General features: G+C 43.1%; 2 protein-coding genes across 2 annotated transcripts in view; one reads left to right on the forward strand and one right to left on the reverse strand.

The window, feature by feature from the left end:
• Positions 1-12,807, reverse strand: part of maneal (mannosidase endo-alpha like) — a 56,369-nt gene extending 43,562 nt beyond the window's left edge. The window contains exons 1-2 of the mRNA XM_077200092.1: positions 11,710-12,807; positions 11,436-11,545 (exon numbers count right to left, since the gene is read on the reverse strand). Coding sequence (XP_077056207.1) covers positions 11,436-11,545; positions 11,710-12,214 — 615 coding nt within the window. The 5' untranslated portion in view covers positions 12,215-12,807. The remainder of the gene's footprint in view (positions 1-11,435; positions 11,546-11,709) is intronic.
• Positions 1-17,347, forward strand: part of nkiras1 (NFKB inhibitor interacting Ras-like 1) — a 375,749-nt gene that overhangs the window by 297,188 nt on the left and 61,214 nt on the right. The window lies entirely within an intron of this gene.

A 17,347-nucleotide genomic window follows, 5' to 3' on the forward strand; every position in this document is an offset into this window, starting at 1 on the left:
ACGTACAAACGCAGAGCGCGATCGGGACAGAGCAAAGTCAGGGCTGGGTCTGCCTCCTCCAAAGGCAGTGCTTGCAGGTTCACTACCTGGTCCCTGAAGGGAGTGGTAGGAACCTTGGACACATAGCCAGGCCGGGGTCTTAATACCACATGGTTGTCACCCGGCCCGAACTCTAGGCATGATTCGTCGACCGAAAATGCTTGCAGATCTCCTACCCTCTTGACAGAGGCCAGTGCAACCAGTACCAAAGTCTTCAGAGAGAAGCTTTAAGTCTACTGAATGCAGAGGCTCAAAGGGAGCATCATGAAGTGCTCGAAGCACCAGGGAAAGGTCCCCAGAGGGAATTGCGAGGGGGTCAAGGAGGATTTAATCGTCTCACCCCCCTAAGAAACCTGACGACCAGGTTGTGCTTTCCAAATGTTTTTCCATCTATGTGGTCGTGGTATGCTGAAATAGCTGCAGCATGTACTTTGAGGGTGGAGGAGACAGCCTTTGCTCCAACCCTTGCTGCAAGAAGGAAAGCACAGACCCTATCGAACATTTTCGGGGGTCTTCTCTGCGAGAAGAACACTATTCGACGAGCAGGTTCCACCTCAGGGCGTAAACACGTCTCGTGGACGGCGCCAGTGCTGAAGTGATGTTGTTAAGTACCTCTGGGGGTAAGTCACCTAGAACCTCTGCGTCCCGTCAAGGGACCAGACATGGAGTTTCCAGAGGTTTGGACTCAGGTGCCATAGGGTGCCCCGTCTCTGAGTCAGGAGGTCCTTCCTCAGAGTAATTGGCCAGGGGGGACTGTCACTAGGAGCATGAGTTCTGGGAACCACGTCCGGGTGAGCCAGTAAGGCGCCACCAGAAGGACCTGCTCCTCGTCCTCCCAGACTTTGCACAGTATCTGCGCAAGTATGGTCATTGGGGGAAACGCATATTTGCGGAGGCCCGGGGCCAGCTGTGTGCCAGTGCGTCCGTGCAGAGTTTTCCCTCGGTCAGGGAGTAAAACAGCTAGCAGTGGGAGGTCTCTGAGGAGGCAAACAGGTCTACCTGAGCCTCCCTGAATTCTCTCCAGATCAGCTGAACTCCCTGGAGGTGGAGTCGCCATTCTCCCGGAAGCACAGCCCGTGATAGCTCGTCAGCCACTCGAAGCGACCTCAGATGCTTCTGACTCCAGAGGAGGAGATGGCGGGCGACTTGCGACATGCGACGGGAGTATAGACCACCTTGTTGGTTGATGTACGCAACGGTCGAAATGTTGTCCATACGGACCAGCACATCCCTGCCCTTTAGCCGTCTTTTCAAGCGGCTCAGGGCGAGATGTACTGCTAGCAACTCGAGGCAGTTGATGTGCCAATGCAGTTGGGGGTCCGTCCACACCCCTGACACTGCATGCCCATTGTACGTGGCACCCCAGCCAGTGGCAGAGGCATCTGTGAATACCACAGCATGCCTGGACACCTGTTCCAAGGGCACTCTTGCCTGCAGGAATGAGGGATCTGACCATGGGCTGAAGGTCTGGCGGTACGCAGGTGTGACTGCCACCCGATGAGTGCCATGATGCCACGCCCATCTCGGGACTCGGCCGTGGAGCCAGTGCTGAAGGGGTCTCATATGAAGTAGGCCGAGCGGGGTTACCGCTGCTGCCATATGCCCCAGGAGCCTCTGAAAATTTTTCAGTGTAACAGCCGTCCTGCCTTTGAACGTGTTCAAGCAGTTCAGCACTGACTGAGCGCACTGCTCTGTGAGGTGTGCTGTCTGTGCGACCAAATCCAACTCCATAAAGAGAAAAGAGATCCTCTGCACAAGGGAGAGTTTGCCCTTTTCCCAGTTGACCTGAAGACCCAGCTGGCTGAGGTGCCTGAGCACAAGGTCCCTGTGTTCACAAAGAGATTGTGAGATTGTGGTTGGGTCTCAGCAGCAGGAGGGATGTAGAGGTCAGTAAGCAGGGCTGAGTTGAGTGGGGGACGGAGGGGGGTGACTCTGGGACGCAAGAATCACTGTCTTCATGTTTTTTATCATTTACGCCCGTGTTATGGAAATCATTATGAACAGCAGCTACGCTAATTATTTTCCCTTTTTGCTTTTCTGCTGTTATCTCGGGACGCGAGTCCCGAGAAAAACGGCGTTCGTCAGCTCCAGTTTGTATCCAGCCTTTCACAGAGACTTCAGATACCCCAATCACAAAGCCTGTGAAGAGACGACTCAACACCGGCGATATGGACCCTCTATGGTGGACGGCACTGATCCTCAACAACTCGTCTCAACACCAGCGTGATTACTTGGACTTCCAAATGATGGAAATGGATAAATATTCTAAATGTTCCGATCCAATCTGACTTGTAATGCTGCCTGAATCATAAATCATGCACTGTTCCTTCGTTGGCCAGAGGAGAACTGGCCCTCCGACTGAGTCTGGTTTCTCCCAAGGTTTTTTTCTCCATTCTGTCACCTGATGGAGTTTTGGTTCCTTGCCACTGTTGCCTTGTCTTTTGGCTTGCTTAGTTGGGGACATTTATTATTCAATAATATTATTGATCTGCCTTACTTAAGGTGGACGTTGATTCAATTTTCTTTTAGAAACAAACTCTGTTATATTATTTTCATGTTATCACTGTGAAGCTGCTTTGATACAATCTGTATTGTAAAAAGCGCTATATAAATAAAGGTGACTTGACTTGACAAAGCTGATCTCGAGAGTGTGCTAGTATGAGCCAGTCGCCGAGATAGTTGAGGATGTGAACGCCCCGTTCTCTCATGGGAACAAGGGCCACCTCCGTGACTTTCGTGAAGACACGGGGGGACAGGGACAGCCCGAAGGGTAAGACCTTGTACTGATATGCTCGACCCTCGAACGCAAAGCGCAGAAATGGCCTGTGTTGAGGAAGAATCAAGACATGAAAGTATGCGTCCTTCAGGTCGATCGCTGCAAACCAATCTCGGGGACGGATGCATTCGATAATGCGTTTCTGCGTGAGCATTTTGAATGGTAGCTTGTGGAGGCTCCGATTCAAAACTCGCAGGTCCAAGATCGGTCATAACCCACCACCTTTCTTGGGTACAATGAAGTAGGGACTGTAGAGCCCTGACGTCATATCAGCTGGAGGGACCGGCTCTATCGCGTCCTTCGCCAGTAGTACTGCAATCTCCACACGCAAGACATGGGAATCGGCTGCTCTCACTGTAGTGGAGTGGATGCCCCGAAACTTGGGGGGACGCCGGGCGAACTGAATTGCATAGCTGAGCCTGATGGTCCAAATGAGCCAGCGAGGTCTGGGGAGCGCTAACCAGGCTCAAAAGGACCGTACAAGCGGGACCGAAGAGACCGTAGGTGTGCCTGGAGTGGGGCAGCGAGGTGGAACACAGGGACACGACTCAAGTGGCTCTCTCTGGGAGGCGGCCTGTAGCTGCGTCTAAGTGTGCTGTGCAGCACTTACCTGGTTCCACGGGGCAGGAGGTGCAGGAGGTGGCTTGGTGGTGTTCTCTTACCGCACTCTGCTGCCCGCTGGCAACAGAAGAGGCGGATGAGAGTGGAGATGAATCTCTCGTCCCACTGCTCTCCGGGCCCTCTTCAGACCCAGAGATGAAGGAATTAGAGAGATGCTCTATTATTGAGAATTTGGTTACCGCTGGTATTGAGGTCAGCGGCGTAACAGAATTTTTTTCCTCCTGGCCCTCTTCCAGTGAAGGGAGCGGTGAGGCCACCGTCTCCTAGAGAGCAGTTAGATCCATTTCCGGGTTGCCCGTCCTGGGGCCACTTACCTCTGGCTTTGCCGCCCTTCTTGGCGTGGGCCTGGACGAATGGGGCGGCCGTTTAGGTGGAGGCTGTTGCTGCGGCGCGGGAGCAGGGGCAGAAGCAGGAGGACGCCCCCGGCGACGAGCAGACTGAGGAGCCGCGGGCGGTGGGGCAGAATGTGTTTGATAGCCTCTGTCTGCTTTGGGGCCGAGAACTGAGAGCCGAGAACTCCTTGTTAAGTTCTCGACCGCGTCGCCGAAGAGGCGGGGACACGGGGGAATTAAGGAACCGGAGCTTGTCGGTCTCCCGCATGTTGGCCAGACACAGCCAGAGATGACATTCCTGGACCACTAGTGTGGACATTGCATTACCCACTGACTGGGCGGTAACCTTTGTCGCACGAAGCACGAGGTCCATCGCGGCACAAAGTTCCTGGAGAACTTGTGGATCGTGACCACCCTCGTGCAGTTCCTTCACTGCCTTGGCCTGATGGACCTGCAGCAACGCCATAGATTGCATGGCAGAGGCAGCTTCCCCACAGGCCTTGTAAGCCTCTGCGAATAGGTCCGACAAGAACCTACAGGCCCGGGAATGAAGACACGGTTCTCTGCGCCAAGTGGAGTTAGGGCAAAGCTGCATTGCAGCGGATCGCTCCACTACACGTGTATCTCTTAGCTGCCCCGCGATCAAGAGTGGTGAGGGAGGAGGAGCCACCGAGACGGTTTCTGGCAGTAAAAGGTGCCGTCCACATCCCTGTGAGCTCCTCGTGCACTTCCGGGAAGAAAGGCACTGGGGTGGGTTGCTGAGAACCAGCGTGCACCACCCCGAGATACCAATCATCCAGCCATCAGGGCTAGGGACACAGTGGAGGGTTCCACTCGAGCCTGATCCTGTTTGCAGCCAGGGAAAGCATGGCCGTTATCTCTGGGTCCGACTCTGGCACTGCTGGCACACCCGGAGGAGGCAGCGGCTCCGAGCCGTCGTCCGCAGAGATGTCTAACCCACCCACCGATGTAGCAATCGACATCTGGTCGTCGCGGGGAGCACCAAAGGAAACGACTTGTACACATCTCGAGGATGGTCCAGCACGTTCGGTTGGTAACTCAAATGGCTGCGGAGCGTGAGACGGATGAGGGTTCCTAGGGGGTTGGTTCCCCGAAGGAAGTGCGCTCACCGAGATCCTCTGGTCTCCCGCGTTACTGCCCGAAGGTAGATGCACGGGGACTCCGCCCCTTTGCAGGAACGAGAGTCTCGACCGCAGCTCCGAGATGGTCATCTTCCCACAATGGGTACATGACACATCCACGAACGCTGCCTCAGCGTGTTCGAGGCCCAGACACACAAGGTAGCGATTGTGACCATCCCGGGATCCCTGGTAACGACCACATCCAGAAACACACAGATATAACGTCTCTTGAAAAAGATGTGAACTATCTGTGTAAGCTCTTTTAGGAACTACTCTCACAGGTGCTGAGGCACGCAGGGGAACAGTCACCGCGAACATAGACAGGAATGTGCACCTCACTGGTCTTACCAGCTGTAAAAACAGCTTTTGAGCGCTCTGAGAGGCGCACCTTACCAGCTGTTATAACAGCTTTTTTTTGCTTTGCTCAAATAAGGAAAACAAAAAAAGGAGAGAGAGAGAGAGAAAAAAACGTTCACGCTGCTGCGCCGTCACGCCTGCACCAAAGTGAAGAGGTCCGTTGTAAGAGGCTTGTCTTCTCACATTCACTCTTGAAAACAGCATCGAAGTGTTGGCTCCGAAGCAAAAACTGAAGTGCAATTGCAGCAGATTCTCATTATATACCTGCGCTAACGAGGCCGCGCAGCTAATGCAAATGATTGCACGCCAATGTGTATTGACTTGTTTTAGTTTCACTCAAAGTAGATTGGCCTCTCTAGCGAGATACCTATTGGTCAGTCATGACCTACTTTGTAGTGACTGACCGATAGTGAACCTTAAGCGGATTACAATTACGCTCTATTGCTTTAAAGAATGCCTACATAGCTAGAGGATAGCATGATTTCTAGCCTAGACAACACAAGTCAAAAAAGAAAGTACTTTCAGATGTGGAGCAACAATTTCATTTAGCATTTTTTTCTTAGGAATAACATGCACAGACTTAAGGTATTAAGTTATGGCTGCTGAATTGGCATAACCAAATAATTATAAGCTCAGATATATCTTCACTCAGAAAAACACTTACTTGTTACTGGTGGAGAACTCTCAAAGGGACAACTTTGCACCCAAAGGTCCATAAAAGGTTCATAGTAATACTTAGTAGTTCATAGTAACCCTAAGTCAGGGTTTCCCAAACCGGGGTTCATGAGGGAACTGCAAGGGGGTTTTGGGTTGATTTTGTAGGATTGTTTGAGAAAACAAGAAATCTGAAATGAACAAAGACATTTGCTTTACTGTTTTCCACCCCCTCTTTCCCCAATGACCATATGGAGTTGAGGGGCTGATAGTGATCAAGGCCTGTAGGCCAAGATGTTTGCACTATGGGGGTCTATGAATTGTCACACCTTTAGTACCCTGGTGGAAGTTGGAATTATCAGATTGGTCAGTTTGAATGTCTCACATTTGGTTTTAGACACATGGTCAGGGAAAGGATAACAGAACATTGTAACTGTTGCTCTGGCTTTTTATGCTCTGTCTATCTCTCTCTCTCTCTCTCTATCTCTTTATCTCTCTCAGGTAACATTTTACATATATGCTGGGTACAATTATTGATATAAGTATTATCATCTCATACATCTATTTTGTAACTATTTTAAGTGTAACCATAACCATATTTTGTCATTAAACCTTTTCAATTACAAATAATGTGCTAACTAGTTTTTATTTTGTATTGACTTTGAAGTGCTACCTATTGCAATACAATATTGTCACTCCCTATAGCAACGCTCTCCCACATATTAAGCTATTGTAACTGCGCTTATTTACGTCATTGGTATAAGTGGCAGTGGGTGGTAATAGACAAAAAATTTACTGTTTTCTACCATCTTGCTGACAACGTTTCTTTAGTCATTCAGCAGTCTTGCAGTTTGAACCCCTGCAGGAAATCCACCCTTACAATGAAAAGGTAATAATTAAATAGAATGTAACATTAAAAGAAACAAACAAAGCTGTGCAATTAATCAAAATCAAACTCAAATAGCATCAAATCACAATTAATCGCAGGCTGCGGTTTATATAGTTCACTTTCTTTACATTAGCATAATTTCCAACAATTTTGTGGACCGAAGTTTACAGCATTTGACTAATGTTCCACCAAATTAAAAGCTTGAGGATCTGACATGGTATAAGCTTGAGGGTTCGAACGTTTGACTGTGAAGAATTTAAGACACATATTTGTATTTTAACTTGTAGTGTTACTTGGTTCTGTAACAATGTGATTGTTATCGGACTCGTGTTGTAGCATGGACCCTTTTGTATGTGGCACCTTGAGAGTTGAATATTGTTCAGTAAATGTAGTCACAGGTTATTTATTTACTCAGAGTGGCGAGAATTTTTGTTGTTGCTGACAAACGTGTTTTATTGTAATGCCTAACCCCGCAGTTTGCCGAAGGAAAATGTCGTGCTAGCAAAGAAGCGTGCCCCGTTGAACAGAATAAGATGGACGGCACACTCAAATGAAAACCACCTCCGACATTGATGCTGGAATCGAACAATCTGGCAAAGACATGGAAGGCGTGGAAAGAGGAATTTCAGCTGTCTTTTGATCTGACTCTGACGAAGGTGTCGGAAGGAACAAAGCAGAAAATGTTCTTCTATCTGGTAGGAGAAACAGGTAGAGAGTTGAAAAGTAAACTGAACGAAATCGCTAAGAGATATCGTTTCTTGATGAGAGATCAAGGGACTGATGAAGGATTTGACAAATATGTTACGAAACTGAAAATGAAAAAAAAAAAAAATCGCCAGCACATGTAGTTTTAGTGATATTAAAGACTCTCTAATCTGCGACAGGATTGTGCGCGGCACAAATAGTCCAAAGCCTGAGAGAGAGGTTTGCTGAGAGAGGAAAATTTGACGCTGCAGAGATGTGTCCAAATTTGCAGGGCTACCGAGTTGTGCAGAGAGAACAGCAAAACAATAGAGGGAAGATCAGTAGAGAAAATTCATGTTTTGCAGATTAATTCACAGACACAGACACATTAAACAGTAAAGAATGACGTACGAAAAGCTGTCGTTACTTGCAAATTCTGTGGAAAGACTGACAAAAGAGATTAAACAAAAATGTTCAGCTTATGGGAAAACATGTAGGAAATGTGAAAAAGCCAATAATTTCGCTGCTCTGTGCAAGTTGAAATGAGCGCATGGAAAATTTGTGAATAATGTTACGGAAACAGAGAGCGAGTTGTATGAGGACATTTGGAGTATCACAACTGAGTCACAACGTGCAACATCATACCCATAAATCTGGTAAATCCAGATGTTCAAGTAGAGAAAACAGACCAGGTACTTGTGATGTAAAACAAAAGTACACTGAAACCAATAGGCAAATGCAAGTGGAAATTGAGAAATCCACCTAACAAAAAGCTGTGCAGACAGGAGTTTACGGTCAATGATGCACACTCTGCAGTACCGTTACACGGAAGCAAAGAGGTCTAGGGCATGAAACAGACTGTAGTTTAAATACAGTCTGAGAATATCCTGGTGGTGGATAATGTAGTGACAAAGATGATACAGTCGGACAATGGAACAGATAACAAGTGAGTTCACAGATGTCATGTAAGATTCACAGTGTTGTGTAAGCGATTCACGGTGTCTTGTAATCGGCCCCTAAATTAATAACTAATGATTTTTACAAGTGAATCAATCAAAAAGCTTACTTTAGCTGGACAATAACTTTTTTCTAGAGCTGCTGTAAAACCAAAACAATCTCTGTTCCATTATTAACCTATTATCTCTGTAAAACTGCTTTGAAACAATCTGTATTGTTAAAAGCGCTATATAAATAAAGGTGACTTGACAGATGTTTTCACAGGTGATTGTTGTCTGCCAGGCTGCTACAAGATAGAGACTGAACTTGGGGTGGAGCCAGTGAAACTCCCTAAGCGGAGAGTACCAGTCGCGAGGTATAATCATACCTGTAGAACAAAGTACCGACTGAATAAGCAGTCTTGTTGTTGCAAACAAACCCAGCGGCAAGTTGAGTATCTGCACAGACCCCTGACCATTGAACAAAGCTTTAAAAAGGAGTCACTTCCCTCTGCCCACAATCAAGGACATCTTGCCTGAGCAGTCAAAAGCAAGAGTATTCACAGTCTGAGATGTAAAAAAATTGTTTCTCTTGTTCCCTTCAAGATATCTCACCACGTTTGCAACGCCTTATGGGAGATACAGGTGGTTGAGAATGTGTATGGGAATAAGCCCAGCACCTGAGGTTTTCCAGAGAATGCTGACCCAGGCGTCAAAGGACCTCAGGGCGTACACAATCGCAAATGATGTGCTGATAGCAGGGGAGGGAGAAACACTGAAAAAAGGACCATGATCAAAAACAGTTATTTCTACAATGTGATGCGCATCTGAGACAGGCCTTGGTGCTGCATTGTTGCAGGGTGGAGAACCTGTAGATTTTGGTAGCCGTGCGTTATCACTGACTGAACGGGGTTATGCTCAAATTGAAAGAGTGCCCAGCCATAGTGTACGGCATGGAGAAAATCCATCACAACACATAGGGACAGAAAGTGATCGTACTGTCCTTTCAAGCCTCTTGAGAACATTGTCAAGAAACCATTATTGCATACACCCAAGAGACTCCTAAGGATGTTATTGAGACTACAGAATTATGATTTTGTCATTAAATATGTTCCAGGAAAGGAGATGCTGTTAGCAGATGCACAGAGTCGAGCGTACCTGGAGGACACCGCACATGAAGGATCAGTGGAAACAGAGATAGAGAGTGTGAACATGATTCAATACCTCCCAATTTCTGATAAGAGAATAATAGTAATCAGAGGTGAGACAGAAAAAAAATACACTCTTCAGAAACTGATAAAGACAAACAGAAGGATGACCAACAAAAAAAAATAAACATATCAGGCGAAATAGTTCACTACTACTCAATCCAGGGTGAACTAACTGTGCAGGATTGTGTTCAAAGGTTAAAGAGCTGTGATACCAGGTGCACTCAGAAGTGACATGTTACACCAAGTTCACTCTGCACACATTGGTATAAAAAGATGTTTGAGGAGAGCAAGGGAAAGCCTCTATTGACCAGGTATGAATGTGCAGATAAAGAGATACATTGAGAAGTGTGATCCGTTTTGATCGCTGGAAATTAAACAACAGAAAGAACCACTCGGCCCACATGAACTACATGAACTACCTGAACGACCGTAATCTTAGGTGGGCACAGATCTGTTTGTCTTCAACAATCGTGACTATTTGATCACTGTGGATTATTTCTCAAATTTCTGGGAGGTTGATTACTTGTCAGACACAAAGTCTTCCAAGGGGATTAACAAGCTGAAAGCTCATTTTGCCAGGCAAGGCATACCTGACATTGTGTTCTCAGATAATGGGCCACATTATATGTCAACAGAATTCCAACAGTTCAGCATGAAACATCATCACCTACCCACCCGCAAAGTAATGGGAAGGAAAAGTCTACTTTCAACACAGCAAAACGTCTGATGCAGAGAGTCAAGATGTCAGGACGGGATCCATACCTGGCAGTCTTAGATCATAGAAACACTCTGTCGCAGGGTCTGAATGCAAGCCCTGCTAACAGACTGTTAAGCAGGAGGACACACACACTCCTCCCAATACACACCAATCTGTTGACACCAAAAGTGGTAGACACGAGACAAGGAATAAGAATAAATCAAAGACGACAGGAAATTTACTACAACAGACACGCAAAAGACATGAACATTCTGAAACCAGGTGATCAAGTGAGAGTACAACCAACACAATCACAAAAAGGTTTGGCAGCAAAAAAACAGTCCTGGAACCGGTCAACAAACATTCATACACGGTTGAATTGGATAGGAGGAACATCTGACACACTGGTCATCAAAGCGTTCATATATAGAGATACATATTCAAGGTCATACTTGTGAAAAAAAAGGAAGGATGTAACAATGTGACTGTTATCTAACTCATGTTGTAGCACGGACCCTTTTGTATGTGGCACCTTGAGAGTTGAAGGCTGTTCAGTAAATGTAGAGTCACAGGCATATGGCATCAGTCGGAGTTATTTATTTATTCACTCTGGAGAAAGAACAAGAGTGAAACAGGTTCTAGTAAAGAGTGAACCCAAGTTTGAATGCCCTTTAAAGTAACTATTTTCATTTACAGTAGGCCTATTCTTTGTCTGGATGTCTCAGCAGTATCAATATGACACATTTTCATATGAATATCAGCATATTTTACCAATTCTAAAATTAAAACCTTTAAAATAAAAAGATTACTTTTGACTGTTTACTTGCATGTTATGCGATTATTAACTGACATCAGAGAACAGTGAACATGGAGATGTGTTGTATAAATTATAGTACATTTTTTATATCTAAGGGGTTCAAGGCAGCAAACAAAAATGTTTAGGAACACATGCTCTAAGGTACTAATATGCATTTTTGTAGGGAAAGATAAGGTACAAAGTTGTCCCTTTAAGGATACAAGCTGTACAGTGAGAATGAAAATTAATAAACAATTTTTTTTGTGTAAGCAGATACGTTTTATGGATGTCTCACCCGTTACCTTGATACTGTGTCTATGGGCAGCGTCCATTACAGCTGGCACTAGATCCTCTGAGGGTTTGCCATGTTCATCTGCCACGTCAGGCGGGTACCAGGACAGGACCACCACACCTGGCATCAAAAGCGGAAATGCATTGTTCTACAAGCAACATTACGTCAATTTTAGTCTTTTAATGATAAACAACCATCCACATTGCACTATAATAGTCAAAGAAAAACAAATATTATAAATGTTAAATAATATAATTTAGCAAATTGTATCTTGGCTGTAAAACCTGTGGCCGCAGCTTCGATTTGCGCCATGTGGGATTCAATGACATCTGGATCTCTGGAGCTGTAGGGTCCCAGTTCAGGGTAATAACTGGACGCAATGTCATCTGGAGGATTGTGTCGTCCTTTCGGGTGACTGGCAGCTATTTTGGGGTCCCAGTGTGGTACCAGTACATGGTCCCAATGTATATAACTACCATCCATCTGTGGCGAGCCATACCATAAATAATAGAAGATGTGAATGTCATAGAATATGCTGTGGTCAGAACCAGAGTTGGAGAATACTATCTTAGTGTCACTCCCCCCACCACCATTTTGACCTGCTGATTCAACTACATTATTGGGTCTCTGGTCTATTCGCTCTCCAACCAAAGGCATCAACTCCATTCCTGGAGCAAGATCCGAAAAACCATCAGTGGGTTTGAGGGTTCGTAGGCCCATCATAGTACCAAAAATGAACAAAGTGAACAATAAAAGAGCCACGCACGCTTTCCTGCGTAACCTGTTCATGGTCGCTGTCCGTGGTGCTAGAGAAGATAGTTCAGAAAGAGGTTAATATGGTCGAGGCCTCCACAAATTGGTTGTCAAATTCTTGTGTTCCATCTCCAATTCCAGTTTGCCCTCTTGTCTTGTCAGACTTGCATTTGCCACTCCGGGTAGGTCGCTTAGCCCTCGGCTCGTCAAGAAGCCATTATCTTTATTTCAATAGCAAATTATAAAGATTTGGGAAAAAAGAGCTTAGATTAATTTCTAAACATGCAACGAGGATATTAAGCAGACAAACCAGCCCACATAATTTTTTACGGCATATTTAAAACCTAACAGCACTCGCTATATTACCAAATAACAATGCACAACGAACGCGCCCGTTTGAATTCGACGCAAAAGCTTCCATGTATTTATCATCAAATGCACCGTTTTGTTGCTTCCCACTCGCAAACTGAACGTCGTCCTCACTCTCGTGTTCTCCCACGAGTGGATATTTTATTCTAATCCTTCTGCGCGGTTTAAAACACTTTCACGCCAGATGCACTGAAAACATCAGCTGATTTCTGTTAGTCTGTCGGCACTGTGCAACTCATGTTAAACCATCTCTTGTTAGTGGAAGGTGGAGTCTCGTGGGTTTGTCACCATGCACGCATGCTCAAACAAGGACACAGGCTGTGTTCACAATGGCATGATGCTTACTGCATACTGAGCAGTAAACTATGTACTGAAAACAGCATACTATTTTTTTAAAGTAGTATTTAAAACAATACGTATTATGCAATGACATGCATTTTTAAATAGTACACTGTTGTTACCACTTTATGTTTAATTCTTGCTATCATCTCTAATAAATATGATCATTTGACCTTTTTATTCAAAATTTGATTCAAACTGTATTTGAAACAGAATGCTATATGCATTTCAAACATTGCTATCGCATGATGTACACTGCTGCTTATCCAGTCAGATTAGTTGGGACCATTCGTTTTATAATGTAGCCTGTGTTTAGAAATATGGTATGCAAGTTTTATCCTATTTAGAAATTATATAAAGGATAACCAGCAAAATAGTTAATTTGGGCTATGTAATGCTACAACTGATTGACAAATAAATACATTAAATTTAGTGCAGATTGCAGAATCATATTTGTTATCATCACACTTAAACACACTTAAACTATTCCTTTTTTCAACAACTGATTCGGACTTATCCATCATTCCAATAATTCGTAGTTTTTGAGTTAATGAGATTCTCAGTCCCAAAAGCTTTTCAATCCATCAATCACTTCTTTCCAATTGAAACGTTTAAAGCAGCAATATGCGTTTTTTTTTTTTTTTTTTTTTGCTTAACTGAACAGCTTCAGAGTTATTGGAATGGTTATATGACTCTTTTCGGGTTGAATGGTGGTCGTCTCGCCCCCAGAAAGCTAGAAAAGCATTGTCGGAGGAACAGAGAAAGAGGAAACAGCAGACTGACCGAGGGAGGAGTCAGACCTATTTTTTACAGTCTTTGAGTCAGACACGAGTAGACATCGAGAAAAAAAAAAAAAAAAAAAAAAACGAAAAAAAAAACCGAAGAAAGCGCGGTCGGAAGAGTCTAGAAAAAGGAGAATCTGACAACGCGAGGAACCGGACAAGAGTCCCACTCGCTCAGGCGTTAAGCTGCTTTGAAACAATCTGTATTGTAAAAAACGATATATAAATAAATGTGACTTGACTTGACAATTAAAAATATTCACATATCAGATGATATTATTGTTATGTCAATATAACAAGAGCTCGTTTGAAAATAAATTATATTAATGCGCTGTATATCAAATAAGTGAACACATCAAAGAAATGTTGCCATGCTGATCTCTCCTACTGCATTAATTATCTCTTCACATACCAGAATATGTGTCATGGTACCTGTGTATTACAAAAATCTTTAATTTAATGTTGTGTCTTGTAGTTATGGTGTGTGATAATCAGAGTGGCATTTTGGGCTTGTGAAAGAGGCAGGTTACCTCTAACATAGACTATGAAAGTCTTTGAAAGATTCTTATGGAATATGTATTTATTCCAAGCAAACAGTGATAGTTTGTGATCAGCATATGTTGGGGAAGGTGGCACTGTCACTGGTGTGGCCAACACAGTATGCATCATGTCTGAAAATACAGCTTTCAAGGTCACCTTCTGTCAGTCAGCAGCTTGAGACTGGACGTCTGTTCACAGCTATTAACACATTAACAGACATGCCAGTACAGAGACAAAAGCATCAATGACCAGACATGACCTCAGCTGACTGTCTTTAGAAATGAGACTGTGCCTGCTGGGACGAGCCATGATTGATATCAAAAATATGTATGGGAACGATGAGTTTTTGTACATAGTGTAATATTAGGCTAGGATCAAGAGTATTTGCATTTATTTTTACATTTGGGAGATTAAATGTCCTAAATGTTTGTTCAATGTTTTACACAAGCAAACTATATCAGGTCCTCTGTTTTGACTCTTCATAGTGATTTAAAAAAATAAAAACAGAATTGAGTTCTTCTAAATACTGTAGTAGTGAAAGTGCCAAAATTGTTTTGATATGTATATTGCCCTGTTTGATTCTTACAATTTACACATTCTTGCAAGTGGAGTAGGCTGAAATCATAAGCAACTCTTTCTTTCTGATCATTTCAGGTAACCTGCTCTTTTCTAGTCAATCTTTTATTAAAAATATTTCAAAGGAATGCACAGAAACCCTAAGTCACACTTAAAGAAGTCTAAATATCATTGAATTAGGTAAAAAAAAAAAAAAAAAACATCTTATCAAACAAATGCTGCACAAGATTTTTAATCAACTTGCCTGAAAATGTACTTGTTTTCTTTCTTTAAAATAACACTTTCTTTGATATTTTGTATGTAATACAACAACTGAGATATATTTTAAAGTGTGGTGTAAATGTCTAAATACTTTTTGAAGTCACAGTATGTGGCTCTTGTATGTAAGTTCGGCCTTTCAAATGAATACTACATCACAAAATAAATTACAGAGAATGATGGGATGATGTATCATTGTTATAATTAATTATAACCTGCTGTGACTTGTCTGGACTTATGCAAGCTTGAAGAAAAAATGTTGTCAAGTTAGGCACACACTGAACTAGTTAAAAACAATACATGAAAAGTAATCTAACAATTGGCAGTTATGTGTCAACTATAAAATAAGTCACTTTGCTGTATTTTGAGCCAATAAGCCATACTACATCTGACTGCATCAGTCAGCAAAATATACATATTCATTCAAATGTAAAATGTTAAAAAAGAATGCCAATATTGCCAAACATGGACAAATGTTAAGAACACTGGTTGTAACTGGTAGTTCCAAGCCATTTGACATGATAAATAACAGTTTTCCTGGTGATATGGCAGTTTCATGACTACCACCAGAAGTGTCATGTCCATTCAAACTGACTGCACATGCCTATTCCATATTTTCACGTTTTGAAGAAAAATTGGCTACTGCATTTATATTGAGCAGAGCACACACGAGTTTGGCTTTTATTTTTTTATACATGTTATTGTGGATGCCATCTTTAGTTGAGTTGAATAAAGTGTAAAGAACTGAGAACACATGAGAAAAGGTGGCAATTAGGAGTTATTATCAAAATGTCAAAGCTGCTCACTCTGCAAGCTCAGGTGCAATTTTGCTTGGTTTCTTAACATAAAATATAGGATAGGCAAAAACAATGGGATTCTTTTTTCATTCACAATCAATTTATAGGTTTAAGGATTCCATTTAACTAAACTGTGTATTAAGATGATTCTCTCAACTATAAAAATATATAACTGTCACAATCCTCTGTCACCAGACCAGTCAACTCAGCACACTACATTTCCCATCATCCTCTCTGGCTACCAACTGTGCACAATCAACACACATCACACCTGTCTGCCATCAGACTCATCAGTTCCTCCATAAAAGCCAGCACCAAATACATGTTGGTCTGGTCTTGTTGTTTTAGACTGAACTTATACCTGACTACCCACCTGTGTGATCCTGTCTCAGCTTCAGTCTTCTGTGAATCACTGTAATCCAGTAACCTCTCATCTCAGCCGGCAACAGATGAGACCTGTAGCTTTCGTGCCAGTTTCGCTATAACTATCTGCACTCCAGAGAAACTATCTGCAATCACCTGCTAACATCCTGTGTCATTCAATAAATTCTATTCAGATTTGACCAGTGTCTGCTTTCTTTTGTTCCATGACAATAACAGAATGGTTTGATATACCATTTTACTTTATGCAATATAGGTTAAATGGGTTGTCCATTCCAATACAATGTATACACTGTATCTAATGGAGTCCTGTAATAATGGAGTAATAATTGGCAACATTTTCATAATATCTAATATTTAATTGAAATATTGATATATAATATCTTTCCCTACTCAATTGTGTCTCCCAAAAACTGCCTGAAAAACATGGTTTAAGTCCTGGTGTCCTCTACAGTGGACATGTATGAATTCAATGCTCTGTTTGTAACTAAGTAAAACATGTTATTCAACACCTCCAAACATTTGTGTGTATACACACCAAATGTTTGGATATATTAAAAATTATTCAACACCCATTGAAAATCAGGTTTATTGGCAACATTTACAGACTTTCAGCTGTTTGCAATTAACAAATCAAACACGAGTAATTGAAATAGCTCAACACAACAAACGTTTCATATGGTTCTCCCAAGTTCAACTGAAAATGCAACTTTTAATGACTGCAGTCTCAAAATTAATAAACCAAGTCATGGCTATATAGCCTTACATTTTGTTTTAAGAAAGAGCTAAAAGAATGTAATTTGTCCCAGAACAAATTGCTTCATTATATTGTATAATGACAAATGAGTTGTTTTAATCATGCTGCTATTTCCACCCCCAAACCATAGTTATGATGTCATAGTGCATCTCAGCGTTTGTACACTAGATGGAGACTTTCCTCTTTCTCACACACTGACACATGTTTGCCCTTGCTTATTATACAGCTGTGGAACAAACCATTTTCAACCACAGAGAAAAAAGACATGTAGGAGAATATTAAACTGTCATAAGCTTTATCAGTAATATGAGAATATATTTTGTGTTGTTTGTTGTTGACCCACCCATGTGCATGTGTTGCTGTCTGTTCC

This window comes from Siphateles boraxobius, unplaced genomic scaffold (assembly GCF_051911475.1).
Source record: "Siphateles boraxobius isolate OS27281-9 unplaced genomic scaffold, OSU_SipBor_1 43, whole genome shotgun sequence".
Taxonomy (NCBI): Eukaryota; Metazoa; Chordata; class Actinopteri; order Cypriniformes; family Leuciscidae; genus Siphateles; species Siphateles boraxobius.